The 17656-nt window shown below is 38.1% G+C and overlaps 3 protein-coding genes across 3 annotated transcripts; 2 read left to right on the top strand and 1 right to left on the bottom strand.

The window, feature by feature from the left end:
• The first annotated feature begins 1645 nt into the window (after window positions 1–1645).
• On the top strand, window positions 1646–3081 carry LOC126616439 (EID1-like F-box protein 3). Its single transcript, XM_050284494.1, has one exon. The coding sequence runs from the start codon at window positions 1849–1851 to the stop codon at window positions 2740–2742; it is 894 nt and encodes a 297-aa protein (XP_050140451.1). The 5' UTR covers window positions 1646–1848; the 3' UTR covers window positions 2743–3081.
• Window positions 3082–5520: 2439 nt separating this feature from the next.
• Window positions 5521–8996, top strand: LOC126616020 (isoamylase 2, chloroplastic-like). Its single transcript, XM_050283969.1, has 2 exons — window positions 5521–5718; window positions 6210–8996. Exon 2 carries the CDS (start codon window positions 6260–6262, stop codon window positions 8870–8872), a length of 2613 nt encoding a protein of 870 aa, XP_050139926.1. The 5' UTR covers window positions 5521–5718; window positions 6210–6259; the 3' UTR covers window positions 8873–8996.
• On the bottom strand, window positions 8929–11724 carry LOC126616021 (protein PALE CRESS, chloroplastic-like). Its single transcript, XM_050283970.1, has 7 exons — window positions 11542–11724; window positions 11262–11329; window positions 10887–11081; window positions 10631–10717; window positions 10122–10172; window positions 9683–9862; window positions 8929–9404 (listed from the first exon to the last, which is right to left on the bottom strand). The coding sequence occupies exons 1-7, from the start codon at window positions 11657–11659 to the stop codon at window positions 9171–9173; spliced, it is 933 nt and encodes a 310-aa protein (XP_050139927.1). The 5' UTR covers window positions 11660–11724; the 3' UTR covers window positions 8929–9170.
• Between the last annotated feature and the right edge of the window lie 5932 nt (window positions 11725–17656).

Here is a 17656-nt window from a genome sequence, read left to right on the forward strand (position 1 = left end):
AAAAACACTTTCAAACGAGTCCATTATCTTTTATTTTATATGAATAAAAACTACAAAATAGTAATCTTCTCATATTCACCTTTAATGTGTCTAGTATTATTAGAGGGAAAAAAACTGAATCGAACTAAATTTTATTGGTTCAATTTTAAGAGTTCGGAAACCAAATTGAACCCAACCAAAACCCTTCAAAACGACGATGTTTTATGTTTAATATTTGACCTTAAGGTCTCTAACAAACCCTCCTCAGCTGCTCTCACTCATACCTCACCCCCGCGCCATCTAACTGACTCCTAATTCTTTCAAAACTTCTAAACGTGGTGAGAGTTATTGAATAAAGAGTTGTTTTAATCTACTTGGTTTAGTATTTTATTTGGACCGTGACTTTCATTTGATAATGAGATCAATAAAAAAGATGCACATCCGATGATATATCAAAGCTTTTGCAACCCCACATCAGTAGTCATAACTTCGTCCTTCTAAAAGGGCAACCCCAAGTCAATAAAGCTCTCCGGTTTGTTAGAGTTGGGGAAAATAGGAGAATGCTCATTATACGCATCATTACTCTTACTTTGCAAAGAGGTTGTTTCCACTGGTTTAACATCGTCCTTCTATGCTTTAAAAAATAAATGCTTTTATACACGTCTTTCATGCCTCTAGAGAGTAAACAAATAACGAAGCAATACTTTTTGCAAGCAAGGATCATGCATTCGCGAGCAAAGGATAGTAAACATAGATCTATCCTCGATTTCTAAATACCTGAACAAAAAATGCCACTCGAAAGACCTGAGAATATATAGCTACAACGCACTAGTCGCATTACTATGAACAGTAACGACAATCATATGGAGCATATTAACAACTAACAGGCAATGACATTGCTCAATAGAACAAAAAAAATCTTACCCACTAACATCAGGAACAACCCTAGAAATGTTCATCTTTTTGGTGGTTCTATTATACAAATCCTCCAAAAATCTTACATATTATATCATCTCTCTATTAAAGACAGAACCGACCAATACACACACGTAGTACCATTTCTACGTGATAAAATAGCATTTTTGAACTGAAGTACAGACACAGTTACATGCCGTTTTTGGAATGGACAAGGATTGTCTGCTCTCCTAGTTGTGGTGCCCTTCCATGCCCTCCTATTTTGTGCGGTCACGGTTAAGCCACGTTAATATTTTATATTTTTATTGTTTTTTGTCTTATTATCTCATTAAAAATTTAATATAAAATGTTGACGTGGCTTAACCGTGACCGTACAAAATAGAAGGGCATGAAAGGGCACCACAACTAGGAGGGCAGACAATCCTGGTCCTTTTGGAATACCATTTTAAGTCGTGCCCCTGACAAAGTGAATGGTAATTTTTGGTACTTTCCTCCGTAACTTGACCGCGTCACGACAAAAATATGGAACCGAAAGCCAAACAAACTTTAGGTAAATCGATTGAATCACACGTGGAAGCATATTATCCCAACACGTGTGAGGGAACGGGATAATCTAGTGGACTCGTGTTCGACATCCCGCGACAATCGACCAGGAAGAACACTCTCAGATATTTTTCGCCACCAAAAAGATATTTCCGATTCCGAAATACAAGCTGGTACGTGGCAGCTCCTCAATTATTCCCAATTCCTGGACTCGCTATCGCAATGATCTACGCAATCGCAAACCACCACGCGTCCGTACGCGAATAAATAGTCGACACGTACCCCCGACTGGCCAACCACTAAGAATAGGACGCGTGTCCAGATACTGTACTCACGGCGCCACTATATATCAGCTCGCGGCCCTAGCTGCATCTTGAAAGGGAGACGAAATTCAGTCCGGAATTTTTCGCGATGAATGCGAACCGGCGACTGAGACCGAACCCGCCGAGCGAGCGGTCCGACTCGGACGACAACGGGATCCTGAATGAGCGGATACTCTTCCTCGTCTTCCAGTCCATGGACTGGGACATCCAAGCGCTCTCCTCGACCGCGTCGGTGAACCACAAGCTCCGGGCGATCGTGAAGCGGCTGCTGTGGCGGGAGCTCTGCAAGTACCGCGCCCCGCGCATGGCGGCGGCGCTGGAGAACTGTGCGCCCAACGGCCGGATCGGCGGAGGATGGCACACGCTTGCGAAGCTCATGTTCTTCTGCGGCGGATGCGAGCCGACTCGGAATTTCAAGGTGAGTCAACCCACCCCGGGTCACCTAGTCAAATCGTCGCGATTCTCAAAGACGTCGGGGCAGAGCTTCCTCACGAAGAAGTGCCGCGGCGATCTGCTGTACGTCAGCGACCCCTGCGAGCATCCGATGGGGGAGAAGGAGGACGATCTGGGGATTTACAGAGGGGTATTTAAGGGATTTGACAAGTCGCGGACGAGGGCGTATTTGATTGGACGGCGGGTGAAGCTCGAGGAGCGGGTAAGGTGTCCTTATTGCGGGGCCCCCGTCTGGAGCATGACTACGGCTGGGCTCGTCCCGAAGAGCGCGGCGCGGCGGCTCGGCTCGCACCACGGCGCTTTGGAGTATTTTGTTTGTGTGAGCGGGCACATGCACGGCATGTGCTGGCTCGTGCCGCTGTCGGACGATGAGAATGGATTGAGCGAGATGAACGGCTGTGATGAATCGGATTTTGATGATGATCATTACGGTGGGGTCCGCAGAATCAGCTACGACGATCGGACGGCCACGAACGGAAGCATTGGGTCGATGGGGGAGGAAGTTGTGGTGGACGGGCCCGCAAAGTGACAGCCTGTCAGTCTGTTGCTTTTTCGTATTCCCGGTGATTCGCACCCTTGCGGTGTCGTTTTGCTGATGTGGAGATTTTTTGTTAGGTGTGTGATGATGTGGAGGTTTGGATAACATTAAGTTAGGCTGACGTGTAATTTCTTACTTGTTCGTTGGAATTATATTTGTGGAAAGTAGTGATGGGGGAATATGGGATTTTGTATCGCCACTTGGGTTTGTCGATTCTATCGAATATTCCACAAGTTCATGTTCTTTTGTTTCTTTCGTTGTACTGTTGAATCCCCTTTGTTTATTTTGTGGGTTTGATATTTATTAGTAAAAACCTACTATTGTGTAGTACACTACGCTATTTTTTATATAAAAGCGATGTCAGGATTTCGAGCGTGAAGTAAATATTCGTAACTATTTAAGTTATATTATTTTAAAATCGGACATAATATAGCTTATGTTAAATTAATAGGTCCATGGATGTTCATCAATAATATCATTGATCAATATTGTTTTAACTTAATCATAGATGTTGAGTTTTATTACAAAAGATATTGGTGATATTAAGAGGGGAAACTCACATATTAATTGTGTATTATTTTGCCATAAGATAAATAACATATTCTCCAATACACGCCCTTATAAATCGCCCAACACGAGGTCACAAGGGACGGGAATTGGTCAAGTCATTATGTCAGAATTAATGCCGATCTTTTCGAGAACCGGTTTAATTGGTTTCAATCTTTGGAGCCAACGCCAATCTTTTTGAATGTATATTCATTCAGTTGTCTTAAGTTGGAGCTAGCTCATTTTTTAAAAGCCCAACTTTAGGGGAAGCATGTTTGAGCCCAATAACTCAGGCACAAGATGTGCCGAAAGAATAGCCTGGTCTAATACTATGATAAACTTACATGCCTAAAAGGGTCAACCACCAATATCATTAATATTTTATCAACTTAACCAATTGTTACTAGTTGTTGAGTGTTATAACAAAATATCTCGGTGATATAAAGATCGATCGCAAATTAGATTGGTCTCATTTGAATGTGATTTATTACAAGTAGATTGTTTAGATTATCAAATTGAAAAGTATCTATTCTTTATTATACATTTACAATGTAATCAAGCAAATAACATCAAACACAAACAAAATAATTTTTTTTTTAACAAACTAATATTTGATGGAAGAAGAAAAACCACGAATAAGTAAGAGTATGTAGAAGAAGAAAAATTGTGTTCGATCAATCGGATGCGGATTGTTGTTTGGAATACACACTAAGGCTGCCACTTAGTAATACGATGTAATGGTATTCATCTTAACTTGCAAATGAGAAGTCTTAAGATATATATTGTATTCTTAGCATTACCATTTTTTCGATGTGCTTGGTTTGGCGAAAAACAGGAGGCAATGTTGAAGGATACAGTCGAGCGCGCAACGGAACCAAACCTGAACTTGATGACCTATCTGAAGGACGCTTACGTGCACCCCCTTCTTCAAGAGAGGGCAGATGCAGAAGCAGGAAGTAGAAGTTGATGAAGAAGAGAGCAGTCCTCTTGTTCGTACAAAGAGAACGCCTCAAATGGGTAGTAAACACGAATCTGATGCCAGTCCAGAAATTCGCAGTTAGTTTTTCCTTCCGGCAGACACATCTTTTTAGGATCAAAGCCTTCTTCTCGTTCTTGTAAATGCATAAGGATCATTGATTAGTACTATTTATTCTGTGGATATATAATAGGAGCCTAATTTGTAATATTAGAAAGCCAATGTAGTGATGGGTTCTAATTTCTAGGCCTGTGACAATTTTTTTTAATGATCCGTTAATACGACACGAAATGACATGAAAATAACAGATTTCGGATTAACCGGCTAACGAAATCGTTCTTGTAAATGGATTGAGGATCATACAAAATCGTTCTGTGGATATATAATAGGGGCTTAATTTGTAATATTAGAATGCCAATGTGGTGATGGGTTCTAATTTCTAGGCGTGACAATTTATTTTATTTTATTTTTATGACCATTAATACGACACGAAACAACATGAAAATAACAGGTTTCAAGATAATTAGTTAACGAGTCAGGTTATTATCGTGTCACCCCTTAAGAACACGTGAACGAATCGAATCGTTGCTGGATCACCTGTTAAGATAATGGATATGATATGTAATTGACGCAAACGCGATTGTTTGCAAGTTCTAGACATTAGACCAGACAACTTCTTGCATTACCGATTATCCTGACATGAAACGACACGATCAGTTAACGAGTCGGGCCATTATCGGATCCCCTGTTAAAAACCCATTAAGATAACGAGGTTAACACGATAGATTTATTAAGATAAAACGATACGAATTCGACAAACATGAGCCATTTGTCAGGTCTACTCATTTGTATATTTTAACATGAGTTTATTTTTTATTAACAAGTGTAATCAAGAATATGTTGAAATTTTAAAGACGGGCATGCAACCTACTACTAATTACATTAATATTATCCCTATTTAACATCTTGCATAACTCGACATGTGTTAAGTTTTATCAGAACTCGGCACAATTAATAGTAGAACGATTCAACATAAAGACGATTTAACTCTATAACTTTTTGACATGTATAGGTAATTTAGATAATTTCGTTAGAACTTTTGTCCTTTATTTTTCTCTCAAAATATTTTATTTTAGACGAAAGTTTTAACGGTATCAGTCAAAATGGTCATTTGCTATAATTTTTTTTTGTTAAAATATTATTATCTTTACAAAGTTTAAATTTTAGCAAAAATCGAACGGTCGAGCAATTTCATAGGAACAATTCAAGTTCACTCTTACCCATCTCGATCTCGATCGGCTTTGCTGCGCTCTGCGGTCAATAAAATCCTGACAACTTTCCAAAAACCGAAATCCCACGCCTCTCTGCTCTCTTGTCCTCTCTCTCTCACTCCCCTTCCTGCTGCTTCTGCATGAGTACGATGCTCACTGAGCAAGTCTAATTGTGTAAGTTAGTTCATATCTCCCGCTTTGTTGTAATCAAATCTCTCAATTTGTTAATGCTTATGATCTTCTTTCTGGTTGATTAGCTGCTGATGCAATTAATTATGAACACCCTTCTGGATTTTTTTATTGTTTTTACTTGAATTATGACCAACCCATCTTAGATTATCTCAAACCAAAATCTGGGTTTAGCTTCTTTTCTTGATTCACACAGTTTTTTTTTATTTTATTTTTTATCATTTGATAGTTTTTGATCATTTGTGACCACTCTCATGGATCCTGTTCTTTTTTATTTATCTGTAAAATGTTGTCATTGCAATTTGCAATTTCATGTTGCAGCATGAAAAATTGGAAATTATGCTTCTTTATCGAATGCCGGTGATTTAAGAAGTTTGTTCAGGAGATGATGATTTGCTAGGGTCCAAAATATTAGGGAGATTTGGAAAAAAATTGTTTGTTTTTAATGAAAAATTAATATGCTTTCTTTTGAACAGAATGCCTGTGCACATTTGACTAGGGAGACCTTCGTGTTTGAGGCTCTAGGATGGCAACTCTTCCGCTGTCAATCGCAATACAGGCCTCCTGTTGTTTGAATTGTGGAACCACTGAATTGCCTAAGCTGACAGCTACTGATCGTTATGGACACAGGAACAACGGTGTTCATGGTTATGTGAAATTGGGTACAGAAAGAAATCTAGTTTTACGAGAAGTTGTGCAAATTTTGAAGGAAAGGCCTCTAAGGGACCGTGAATGGAAAGTGTATGCTACATCCAGAGTTTCTGTTGAGCCAGTGGAGCAAAGAGTCTCCACCGGTACTGAAACTGAAGAAGTAGGCAAGGTATCAACTTATCTATTTAGGACAGACACTGGGGATCCGGTAAATGTCTTTGTTAGAAAGAGAAATGCCAAATACGCTGTGAATATCGAAGTTTCATTGTTGCACCTGTCCAGAAGTGATAGGAGACTAGTACTGAGTTGGGGAATGTATAGAGCTGATTCATCTAGTTTCGTGCCTTCGAATTTCAGAAGTTCGACCCCAGCTGACAGAACTACTGCCCTTGAAACTCCATTCACTGGGACTTCTTCTGGCAAGTTTACTCTCGAATTGGAGTTTGAGGCTAAACAAATCCCCTTCTACCTCTCGTTTGTTCTGAAATCTCCCGCAGACGCTGATTTGAGTGACTTGGAAATAAGAAGCCATAGGAAGACAAATTTCTGTTTTCCAGTTGGTTTTGGTCGAGGCTGTCCTGCTCCATTGGGTGTCTCTTTCTCTAATGACGGTTCTATGAACTTTGCCATCTTTTCAAGAAACGCAGAAAGTGTAGTTTTATGCTTGTATGCTGAGACCACAGCTGAAAAACCTGTGTTGGAGCTCGATCTAGATCCATATGTCAATCGATCAGGTGACATCTGGCATGCGTCATTTGAAAATGCATGGGATTTTGTGAGCTATGGTTATAGATTTGATGAAGGGAATGTCTTGCTGGATCCATATGCTAAGATCATTGCGAAATCAGTTCCACATGGGACAGGGTCGAAGTATCTTGGAAGACTATGTGAGGAACCTGCTTTTGAGTGGGCTGGTGATGTTCGGCCTGACTTAACGCTGGAAAAACTAGTGGTTTATCGGTTGAATGTGAAACGTTTCACCAAACACAAGTCTAGTAAGCTACCAACTAACATAGCAGGCACATTTTCGGGTTTGACAGAGAAGTTGGAGCATTTTAAAGCTCTCGGTGTGAATGCAGTTTTGTTAGAGCCGATTTTCCCATTTGATGAGCAAAAGGGTCCATATTTTCCTGTCCATTTCTTTTCACCAATGAATTGTTTCGGACCTCCTAGAGGGCCTGTATCAGCTGTCATTTCTATGAAAGAGATGGTGAAATTTTTTCATGCCGACGGAATAGAGGTCCTACTGGAAGTTGTTTTCACCCACACCTCTGAGGGTGAAGCTATGCAAGGAATTGATATCTCATCGTATTATCACGTAAACGGGGTTGAGGATTTGGAAGCCAGAAATGCTTTGAATTGTAACTATCCTGTTGTGCAACAAATGGTATTGGATAGTCTTCGGTACTGGGTGACTGAGTTTCACGTTGATGGCTTTTGTTTTATAAATGCATCATCTCTGTTGCGAGGGTCTAATGGTGAATACTTATCTCGTCCGCCTTTGGTCGAAGCAATTGCTTTTGATCCTCTACTCTCGAAGACCAAGATCATCGCAGACTGTTGGGATCCCCGTGGCTTGGTACCAAAGGAAACTCGCTTTCCTCACTGGAAGAGGTGGGCAGAAGTGAATACGAAATTCTCTAATGATGTGAGAAACTTTCTGAGGGGTGAGGGTCTTCTCAGTGACCTTGCTACACGGCTTTGTGGGAACGGGGACATCTTCTCAGATGGACGAGGGCCAGCATCCTCTTTCAACTTTATTTCCAGGAACTCCGGACTTTCTCTCGTGGACCTCGTTAGTTTCAGTGGTGTTGAGCTAGCTGCAGAACTGAGTTGCAATTGTGGGGAAGAAGGGCCTACAAATAAAACCGCTGTACTTGAAAGGCGACTTAAACAAATTCGGAACTTTCTCTTTATCTTGTTTGTTTCACTCGGCGTTCCTGTTCTTAACATGGGAGATGAGTACGGACAATCTGCAGGTGGTTCCCCTGCATACAGCGACAGAAAAGCTTTCGACTGGAACGCACTGGGAACAGGTTTTGCTACTCAAACCACACAATTCATCGCATTTTTAAGTTCGTTTAGGATAAGGCGGAGCGACCTACTTCAGAAGAGGAACTTCTTGAAAGAAGAAAATATAGACTGGTACGGGAGTGATCAATCTTCTCCCAAATGGGAAGATCCATCCAGCAAATTCCTTGCCATGAAGTTGAAAGCAGACGAAGAGGAAGCGTACAAATCAGCAGACGATTCTTCCCTTTCATGGGGTGACTTATTTGTTGCCTTCAGTGCAGCTGATCTTTCAGAAACTGTTATTCTGCCTCCACTGCCGGAAGGTATGGGATGGTTCCGTTTGGTCGACACGGCTCTTCCATTTCCAGGTTTTTTCTCAACTGACGGCGAGCCAGTTGCCGAACAACCGGCGGGTTTATTTGCTTACGAAATGAAGTCTCATAGTTGTGCTCTGTTTGAAGCCAGAAGCTTGTAGCTCCAGTATAGTAGCACATACGGCACTGCTGTAAATTCCATGTAAATTCAAGAGCCTTTTCCTGTAAGTTCGATGCCATTAATTTTCGATTAAAGCAATAAAATCATTAATTTTCATTGAATAATCTTTGATCTTTCTAGGCAACCAAAAACCCCTTCCCCTTCAGCAAGAAAAAAGAAAAGGCTACAAACTCCCCCCCCCCCCCTCTCCCTCTCTCTCTCTCTCTCTCTCTCTCTCTCTCTCTCTCTCTCTCTCTTTCTATATATATATATATATATATATATATAACATAATTTTGCTACCACTGCAAATTAATGGCCAGGTCTAGTATGGATTCTACTAAGCGTATGGCACGTTGCTTCTCCTGTTGCTTCAACCGACTAGCAATGGCTTCAGGATCAAGCCCTTGTGCATTTTGTACTTCACTTTGCTCAGCCCGAACCTCTTGCAGCAATGCATCGACCTCTCTAACAAAGTCCACCCTCAACAGAGCATCGTCAGCTTCAACTGGTAGCCTGAGTGGTCCTTCGTGCTGATAGAGGAAAAAGACAATCAAATAAAAAATGACGTAACAGTTACAAATTCGTTAGCATCACCATCTGTTATGAGTTGATCAATAATCTGATAATACTTAAAACTTGTTTTGGGACAAAAATTTGTTTCCAACAATGTTCATTTGCATTTTGAAGTGTAAACTGTCTTGTCCGTTTACAAGTTTCGATATTTTTCTTCACAGATTAAAACTTTTCTGCTGGAAATCTGGAAACAATCAATCATAATAAGTCTGCAATCTGCAAATTCGAATCATACCTTATCAATGTCAAATCCTGCTGGAACAAGAATGCTAAATGGATCCTCTCGTGGAAAAGTATCAATCATGCGCTTTTTGCATTCCTTCAGCCACCCTTCACCATCGAACCCATCATGCATATTCAAAAGATCGTTGAGCAGTCTCATGGCAGGAGTAGCCTCCCTTTTCAAAATCTCAGCCTAAAATGTTAAGTAGAACTCAAATTTTCTGATTGCCTTTGAAGAATATAAAATTGTACACAACGAGTTAGGGTGTATTATCGCTAATCTATACTAATTATGTAAGATATTCCACGCTGAAATCATTGAGTGATTGCAATAGCTCCAATTCTCCCACTTGGAATGGAATCAAAGTATAAAAAGGTTAACAGCTGATTCCAAAATACTAAAATCAACATTTCATGGCTAGAACATAGAATAGGATGAGAGCAGCTCGTACCTCGACCCTTCTGTATAGCAAATCGAGACTTCTAATAACATCCTTTTCATCCTGTAAAGAGATCATAAATACCCAAAATCAATAAGCTGGCGAGCGTGAGAGATAGAGAGAGATGACGACAGTTGAAGAGTCGCGAGGAAAATGTGATAGGTTATCTATAACATTAGACTGATCCAAGCTACTTATTAGGTTGAGTATGTTGATCTCAAGCAATCAGTAACCATTGCCCGTTTGTAGAGGGCAGCCACTGACTTTTAGGTTACAGAAAACTTCATTTCTATAGCTCTGAATCAGTTTATTTCAGAATCATATTCTACCAAGTTATGAAAAAATTAAAGGAAAAAAATTAAATTTTCTTGACCACAATTCTGATATCATGTCACCGCAAAAGTTTGAAATTTGAGCTAATGAAACCTTACAATTACAAATACTACTAAAGATAGGTCACTGTGTTGGTCATCAACAAACATCAGCACAACCACGAAATTGTCATAGTCCCATCAACTTACATCACGTCGAGCGAGATCAAGGCGATTCCATATGACCATCAAAACAAGTTCAGTCAGTTCCCCTTTCTCAGCAGCTTCCTCAATTTTCTGCATATAAATCATGAACATCAATTAAACATCAATTAACTCACAGTCCGAGTACAAGTACAAAACGCAATAAAACAAACTTAAGAAACTGAAAGTGATCACAGTGAAAACTGAATGTCTTCCTAAAAGACTAAAGCCAATTTTAGCACAACGGGTTTTCTGAAATCACCTCTTCCACTTCTTCAGCCGCTCTGATAAAGCTCGAAATCAGCTTCCGAGCATTTCGGACATCTTCTTCAGGATAATCCTTCAATCTCATGCCAATCTCCCTATACTCTTCAACCTTCCTCTCCTCCTCTTCGTCTTCCTCTTGGCGCCTTCGATTGAGCTCCTTCGTCTTCTCCCTTTGCTGAGCTTGCCATTCCTAATTCAGAAAAAGCTTACTTCCACTTCCAGCTTCCAAAACTAGAAAACATGCTAACAAATACCGCTACTGAATTCGGCAAAACCCATAAATAAAATACAAAACTTTACACGTACAATCACAGAAAAACAGGAAATTTGAGCACCCATTTGGCTAAATTAAAGGATAAAGGGCACTCACATCGTCGTAGTACTCTTTTGGAAGACCTTCTAATACTGGTTCTTCCTTTTTCACGCTCTTCCTCAAAACTGACCATCAAAAACCCAGAAAAAGCATACAAATTCAGAAAAGAAAAGGTTCAAAACTGCCATAAAAATCCAGAAAAGCATAAAAATTCAGAGAGAAAAGGTTCAAAAGCTCCAATTAAAACCCAGAAAGCGTACAAATTTAATAGAAAGAAAAAGTTCAAATTTCAAAAACCAACTGATGTGAGTAAATAGTGAGAGGTTGTGTTATGCACCTGAAACATATTTTGGCTTCAACTGAGAGGACCAGAGCCTTGCATGCGAGGAAGATGACGATGGCGTCGGCGAAAGTGGAGGCGCTGCGCACGTTAGCGGGAACACCCTCGCTTCCATTTCTCTTGTTTTCACTCGATGAGTGTTTACAGGACGAGACTGACTGTCAACTCTAAAAGTACTGATATTTTTTCATGTTAAGATTGTTCAATGATAAAATGATAAATTTATCCATAATTTTTTTTTAAAATTATTTTGCCCTCTTTTTTTATTTATTAACAATTTATATTATCTACACTAAAGAGCTGAAAAGTAAGTTAAGCTTCAGAATGGACGAGCCATAATAATATGGTTCTAATTCGATTTTGGCGAGAATCGAACTTAAGATATCTCGTTCATCGCTATTAGCCTCGACAATAGTTTCGCTTTTAAATTATTCCGAAATAGTAGGCAAAGTGTTGGCAAAATGTACATAAAAAAAAAAGATCTAGGAAAGAGTAGACCTTGGAACCTTAAATTTTTTTTTTTTGGAAATTACTACAACATAGTGGGCAATTATATAAAGGGTTCTTATCAGTAAGAACGCTTTCATTTATTGAGCTGAAAATTTACAAAGGTTATTACCGGTAATAACGCTTGTAAATTTTCAGTTCTACAAATGAACGTGTTCTTACCAATAAGAACACATGTAAATTCTCAACTCCATTAATGAATGTGTTCTCACTGGTAAGAACAAGTTCATATATGACTAGTGTCCTGTTTTGTACTAATTTATGAAGAAAAAACAATTTAGGCCCCATAATCTGCTTTCCTAGATCCTTTAAAAAAAAATTATTCCGAAATAATAGGTAAAGTGTTAGAAAAATGCATGTCATAACAAGTATCTCAAGTTATCGTTAGAATGCAGGGCATGACATGTCTTGACAAGCCATGACTTGTCTTAACACGCTAACCCTCCCATTGTGACACGTCATAATAAGCATTGTGAATTGTCAACAGAATGCATGGTGTGTCATGAAATGCATTCTGTCGACAATTTGCGATGCTTGTCATGTTGGGGTCACCAACGATGTTTTTGGCGTGCCACGATGTTAAGGTTAGCATGTCATGCCATGTATTTTTCTAACACTTTGACACACTAACTCTCGCATTGTGGCATGCCAAAACATCGATGTTGGCATACGATGACATGTCACATGTCTTTACAAGCCATGACTTGTCTTGACACGCCATAACAAGTGTCATGAATTATTGACAGAATGCATGGCGTGTCATGACATACATTATGCCTACAATTTGCGACGCTTGTCATGTTGAGACAAAGAACGACATTTTGGTGTGCCACGATGCAAGGGTTAGTGTGTCATACCATGTATTTTTCTAACGTTTTGATACGCTAATCTTCGCATCGTGGCACGCCAAAACATCACTATTAGCCCCGACACTAGCCTCGCTTCAAATGATTCCGAAATAGTAGGCAAAGTGTTAGCAAAATACATGTAAAAAAAAAGGATCTAGGAAATAGTAGACCCCGGAGCCTTAAATTATTTTTTTGGAAATTAGTACAACATAGTAGGCAATTATATATTAAGAGTTCTAACCTGTAAGAACACGTTAACTGATTGAGCTAAAAATTTACAAAGGTTATTACTGGTAAGAACACTTGTAAATTTTCAGCCAATAAACGTGTTCTTACTGGTAAGAACACGTTCATTATATGACTAGCGTCCTGTTTTGTTATTAATTTAAAAAATAATAATTTTAGGCCCAGTGTCTACTCATTCCTAGATTTTTTTTTTAAATTATTCCTAAATAGTAGACTAAGTGTTGCAAAAATGCATATCATAACAAGCCTCGTGAGTTGTGGCCAGAATGCAGAGCATTACATGTCTTAACAAGCCATGAATTGTCTGGAGTCACAAATGAAGAGGAATACTACTAAATCTAAGTTGATATTACTTTGCCTCCTATATACTAATTTATGTTTTTTTAATTATTTTTATATGAAAGCTAAAAATTAAATGTAAAAAGTAAAAAGAGTTGTGTGTAAATTGAACGTCTACCATATATTGAACTGAATACAACAACAAAGCCTTTTCCAACTAAGTGGGAACAATTATATGAATCCTAGAATGTCATTGCTCTCAGTTCTGTGTCACATCTTCTGTTAGATCCAAGTACTCTAAATCTTTTCTTAGAGTCTCTTCCAAAGTCTTTCTAGGTCTTCCTCTACCCCTTCGACCATGAATCTCTGTCACGTAATCGCATTTTCTAACCGGAGCGTCAGTAAGCCTTTGTTTCACATGTCCAAACCACCGTAACCGATTTTCTCTCATCTTTCCTTCAATTTCGGCTACTCATACTTTACCTCGGATATCCTCTTTCCTAATCTTATCCTTTCTTGTGTATCTATCCGTAAAACGAAGCATTTTCATCTCTGCTACACCCATTTTATGTACATGTTGATGTTTCACCACCCAACATTTCGTGCCATAAAGCATTGCCGGCCTTATTACCGTCCTATAAAAAATTTCCTTAAGCTTTAGTGACATACGACTGTCACACAACACATCGGATGCACTATTCCACTTCATCCATCCAGCTTGCATTCTATGGTTGAGATCTCCATCCAACTCTCCGTAAATTGAATTGAATAAATAAATAAAAACTCCTATCACTTTTTTTTCTTCCCAAATTATAGGATCAATTACATTTATAGAATAGATTATAGAACCGATGATACTTTTGCTATTCTATCGATCTTGTATTTGGTTGAGTAATTTTATTTCGTTATGACTTGTAAGGGCATGTTCAAAATAGATATCAAATATAATATGTCAAAATTTTATTTAATTGTTGATGTGACTCATTGAATATAAATGTTAAATCTTCTTTTTTCCTATAGGCGTGTCAAATATTTTTTTTATTAATATATCGGGCTCCATACTTAGTTACATTAACTATTAAAAATTAATTAAAAATGATTTAATTTTCATTCTATAGGTTGTCAATCAGACTCATACATTAAAAAATTAAATTAAAGGCATCTGACTCCATCTCGCTCTATAAAAGAACAACAACAAAAATAGGGTCAAATGACTGATCCACTACATCATATGTGACATCTCCCATTCGAGAACACTTTTGATGTCTTTTTGATCCACATGATAATGGGATATTAGAGGATCCTTTCTGCAATGTAGTTTAATCTTTTAAAAAGAAAATGCATCAGGTAAAATTGAGTTAAATAGTTTCCTTGTCATATTATTAACAGTCCAAAATCGTCATGTACTAATTACTTCACCTAATTCATTCATTTGGTTATTTTTCGCTTCAGAGTGTTAAATGTTGTTTTATTTTTTATTTTTGAAGAAAAAATACGATACTATTCTATTACAATCTCATTTCTTTTATAATATATTTGACTATCGGGTAATTCTCACTTTACTACTTGAAGTTCTGTTGTTTTTTAAATTGCATACATAAAGTTTTTTTCATTCTAGTTTCATAACTAAAGTGAGGATTGTGACACTTTTATACTTCTGTTACGCTTTTCGTCAAAAGAACCTCCATTAACATGTGACACGACCTCAACGCGGACAATGACTGTGAACCACGTGTCACTGTGACCCCAAAAAAATTAAAAAAACTTGATGAGAATTGCCCTTGTCTATTTTATTACAATCTCATTTTCCTTCAATCAAAATGTTGAACACAAAAACATTTTATTATTAAATAAAAGAATCACCTTTGTAATTTTCATGAATCTTCAGCACTCACTTGGTGTGTGGTCTCTCTGTCGTTTTTATCATTAATTGATACATGTTAAATTTATGATAACAAAATGGTGTAAAGATATGATTGTCAGTTATTTGGTCCAATTAGTATAAGAAAGCCTTATAGGAAGATGAATGTGAGTTCTTGTTGATAGAGGCATCTGTCATGGAGAAGAACCAACATACACTAGGAAACGTGAGTTGTTTCCTAATCGGATTGTAATAGGAAATCCTCATTGGTTTAGGAGAGGTATATGTATATATATATATGCTGTAATCTCTGCTCTCATGGACACGCTCAGTCAAGAACTAAGTCCTATTCTTAGTTAGAGCATTAAGAGTTCTACTAGAGAGGAGAAGAATTGCAGCATACAGAATTTGGACAGCTGCTGCAATGGCATATTCCAATGGAGGTTCATCAGGTTAGTGTAAATACATTAGTTCATATGTAAAAGGTTTTATGCTTTCTTGATTGTGTTTTCTATGGCTTAAATCTTGATCTTGGCTAATTGATTCTAACATGTGGTATCAGAGCCTTAGATTTAAGTTCTTAAAATCAATCAAGCACGGGTCAATGAAAATAGCCATTATCAGGTTTCGAAACCGGTTCTAAATCTCAAAATAATTTTCCTAAAAGGTGCGTTTTTGATAAAATTAGGTTAGATTAATATAACTGTTGGTATTCGAAATCGGCGCGGTTTTTCTTTTTGGGGTTTTCTGGGTTTTAAACTTCTGCAAAAGAGGACTTTAACTCGTCCCTCTTATTTTGACCCATTCACTTGCAATCCGAGTAAACCAAATCTTGTTATTGAGTGTTCAATACCTGTCCAAAATTGTTTCCGCTGCGCGGTATTGATGGTTGTCCCTTTAAAAGGTATGTGATCTTCAAAACTCGGATCAGAAAAATAAATATCATGAATCTTGCATAGAGATTTGTATAATGATTTTGATGAACATAAAAGCAGTCATTCTTAGCATATGATTTAGTTTCTTAAAATAATGCATATTAATGGTCTGTATAATGAAAGAAGCCATTCGTAAGATGATTATATCTGGTTAAATTTATGCAAATTTATTGTCATTATTAAGATCATAAACTGAGATATATGGAACAAATCAGTGTGATGGTTGATTCTTATTATACGGTGATCAGTTCATGATCTATTCTGAAATCAATAATCCTATATGCGCCTATCAACTGGTTGTTGTTAAGATTGTATATATGAATATTGGTTATAAAGCTTTGATGTGCAATAAACTGTGAAACGAAATCAGAACTTTGAATGTTCATATGGTGATTTCAGGTTCATCGATGTCTGCAAGATCAATGAAGACCTTAAACTTAGCAAACATTCCGATCCTTACTGGTGGTAGCAATTACAAGAAGTGGAGGAGGGATATCAACTTGTTATTGACTCTCAATGAGTTTGATATAGCAATTGAAAATCCCAAGCCTGTAATTAGTGATCAAAGCACCAGAGCTGAGAAGTCAGATTTTGAGAGGTGGTCAAGAGCTAACAAGGTAGCATTTTCCATCATAGAAGCTGGAATGACTGACACTATCAGGGGAGGAATTAAGAAACCAGAGCTTGCTATGGATTATTTGGCTGCAATTGAAAAGAAATTTAAGGAGTCCGAGAAGGCAGAAGTAAGCCAGTATATGTCTGTGTTGACTCAATACAAGATTGAAGATACTGGTTCAATAAGGGATCATATAATGAAAATGTCAGATGCTGCCGAGAAGCTAAACTCCATGGAGATAAACATTGGAGAGAAGCAGGTTGTGTTCATGATTTTTCAAGCCCTCCCTACCAAGTATAGTCAGTTAAAAGTCTCTTACAACACTCAGGACAAGAACTGGGGCATAGATGAATTGATTGCACAATGTGTGCAAGAGGAAACTCGGCAAAAGCAAGAGAAAGGCAAGGAGATCGAAGAAGCAAATTATGTGCAACCTGGACGAGAGAAGAGAGCATTCAATAAAGGCAGCTCTTCAGGTCCTGGTAAGAATTCTAAATTCACTAAGAATTCTAACAAATTCAATATATCTGCTAAAGTAAATGACTCCCCTAGAAAATCTATCAAATTTAAAGCTAAACCGAAAGATGTGTCTAAACTTAAGTGTTTTTGGTGCAAAACTAAAGGGCATTTAAAAGTTGATTGTGAGATTTTTAAAGATTTTGTGAAGAGCAAAGAAAAGGAACAAGTACTTGTCTGTGTTGAGTCAAATCTTTGTGAAGTACCTGTTGATTCTTGGTGGTTTGACACTGGATGCTCGGTTCACATAACTAATTCTTTGAAAGGTTTTCAAAAACAAAAGGAAATTGGAAATACTATGTAT

The sequence above is a fragment of the Malus sylvestris genome, chromosome 3, assembly GCF_916048215.2.
Source record: "Malus sylvestris chromosome 3, drMalSylv7.2, whole genome shotgun sequence".
In the NCBI taxonomy this organism is placed as follows: Eukaryota; Viridiplantae; Streptophyta; class Magnoliopsida; order Rosales; family Rosaceae; genus Malus; species Malus sylvestris.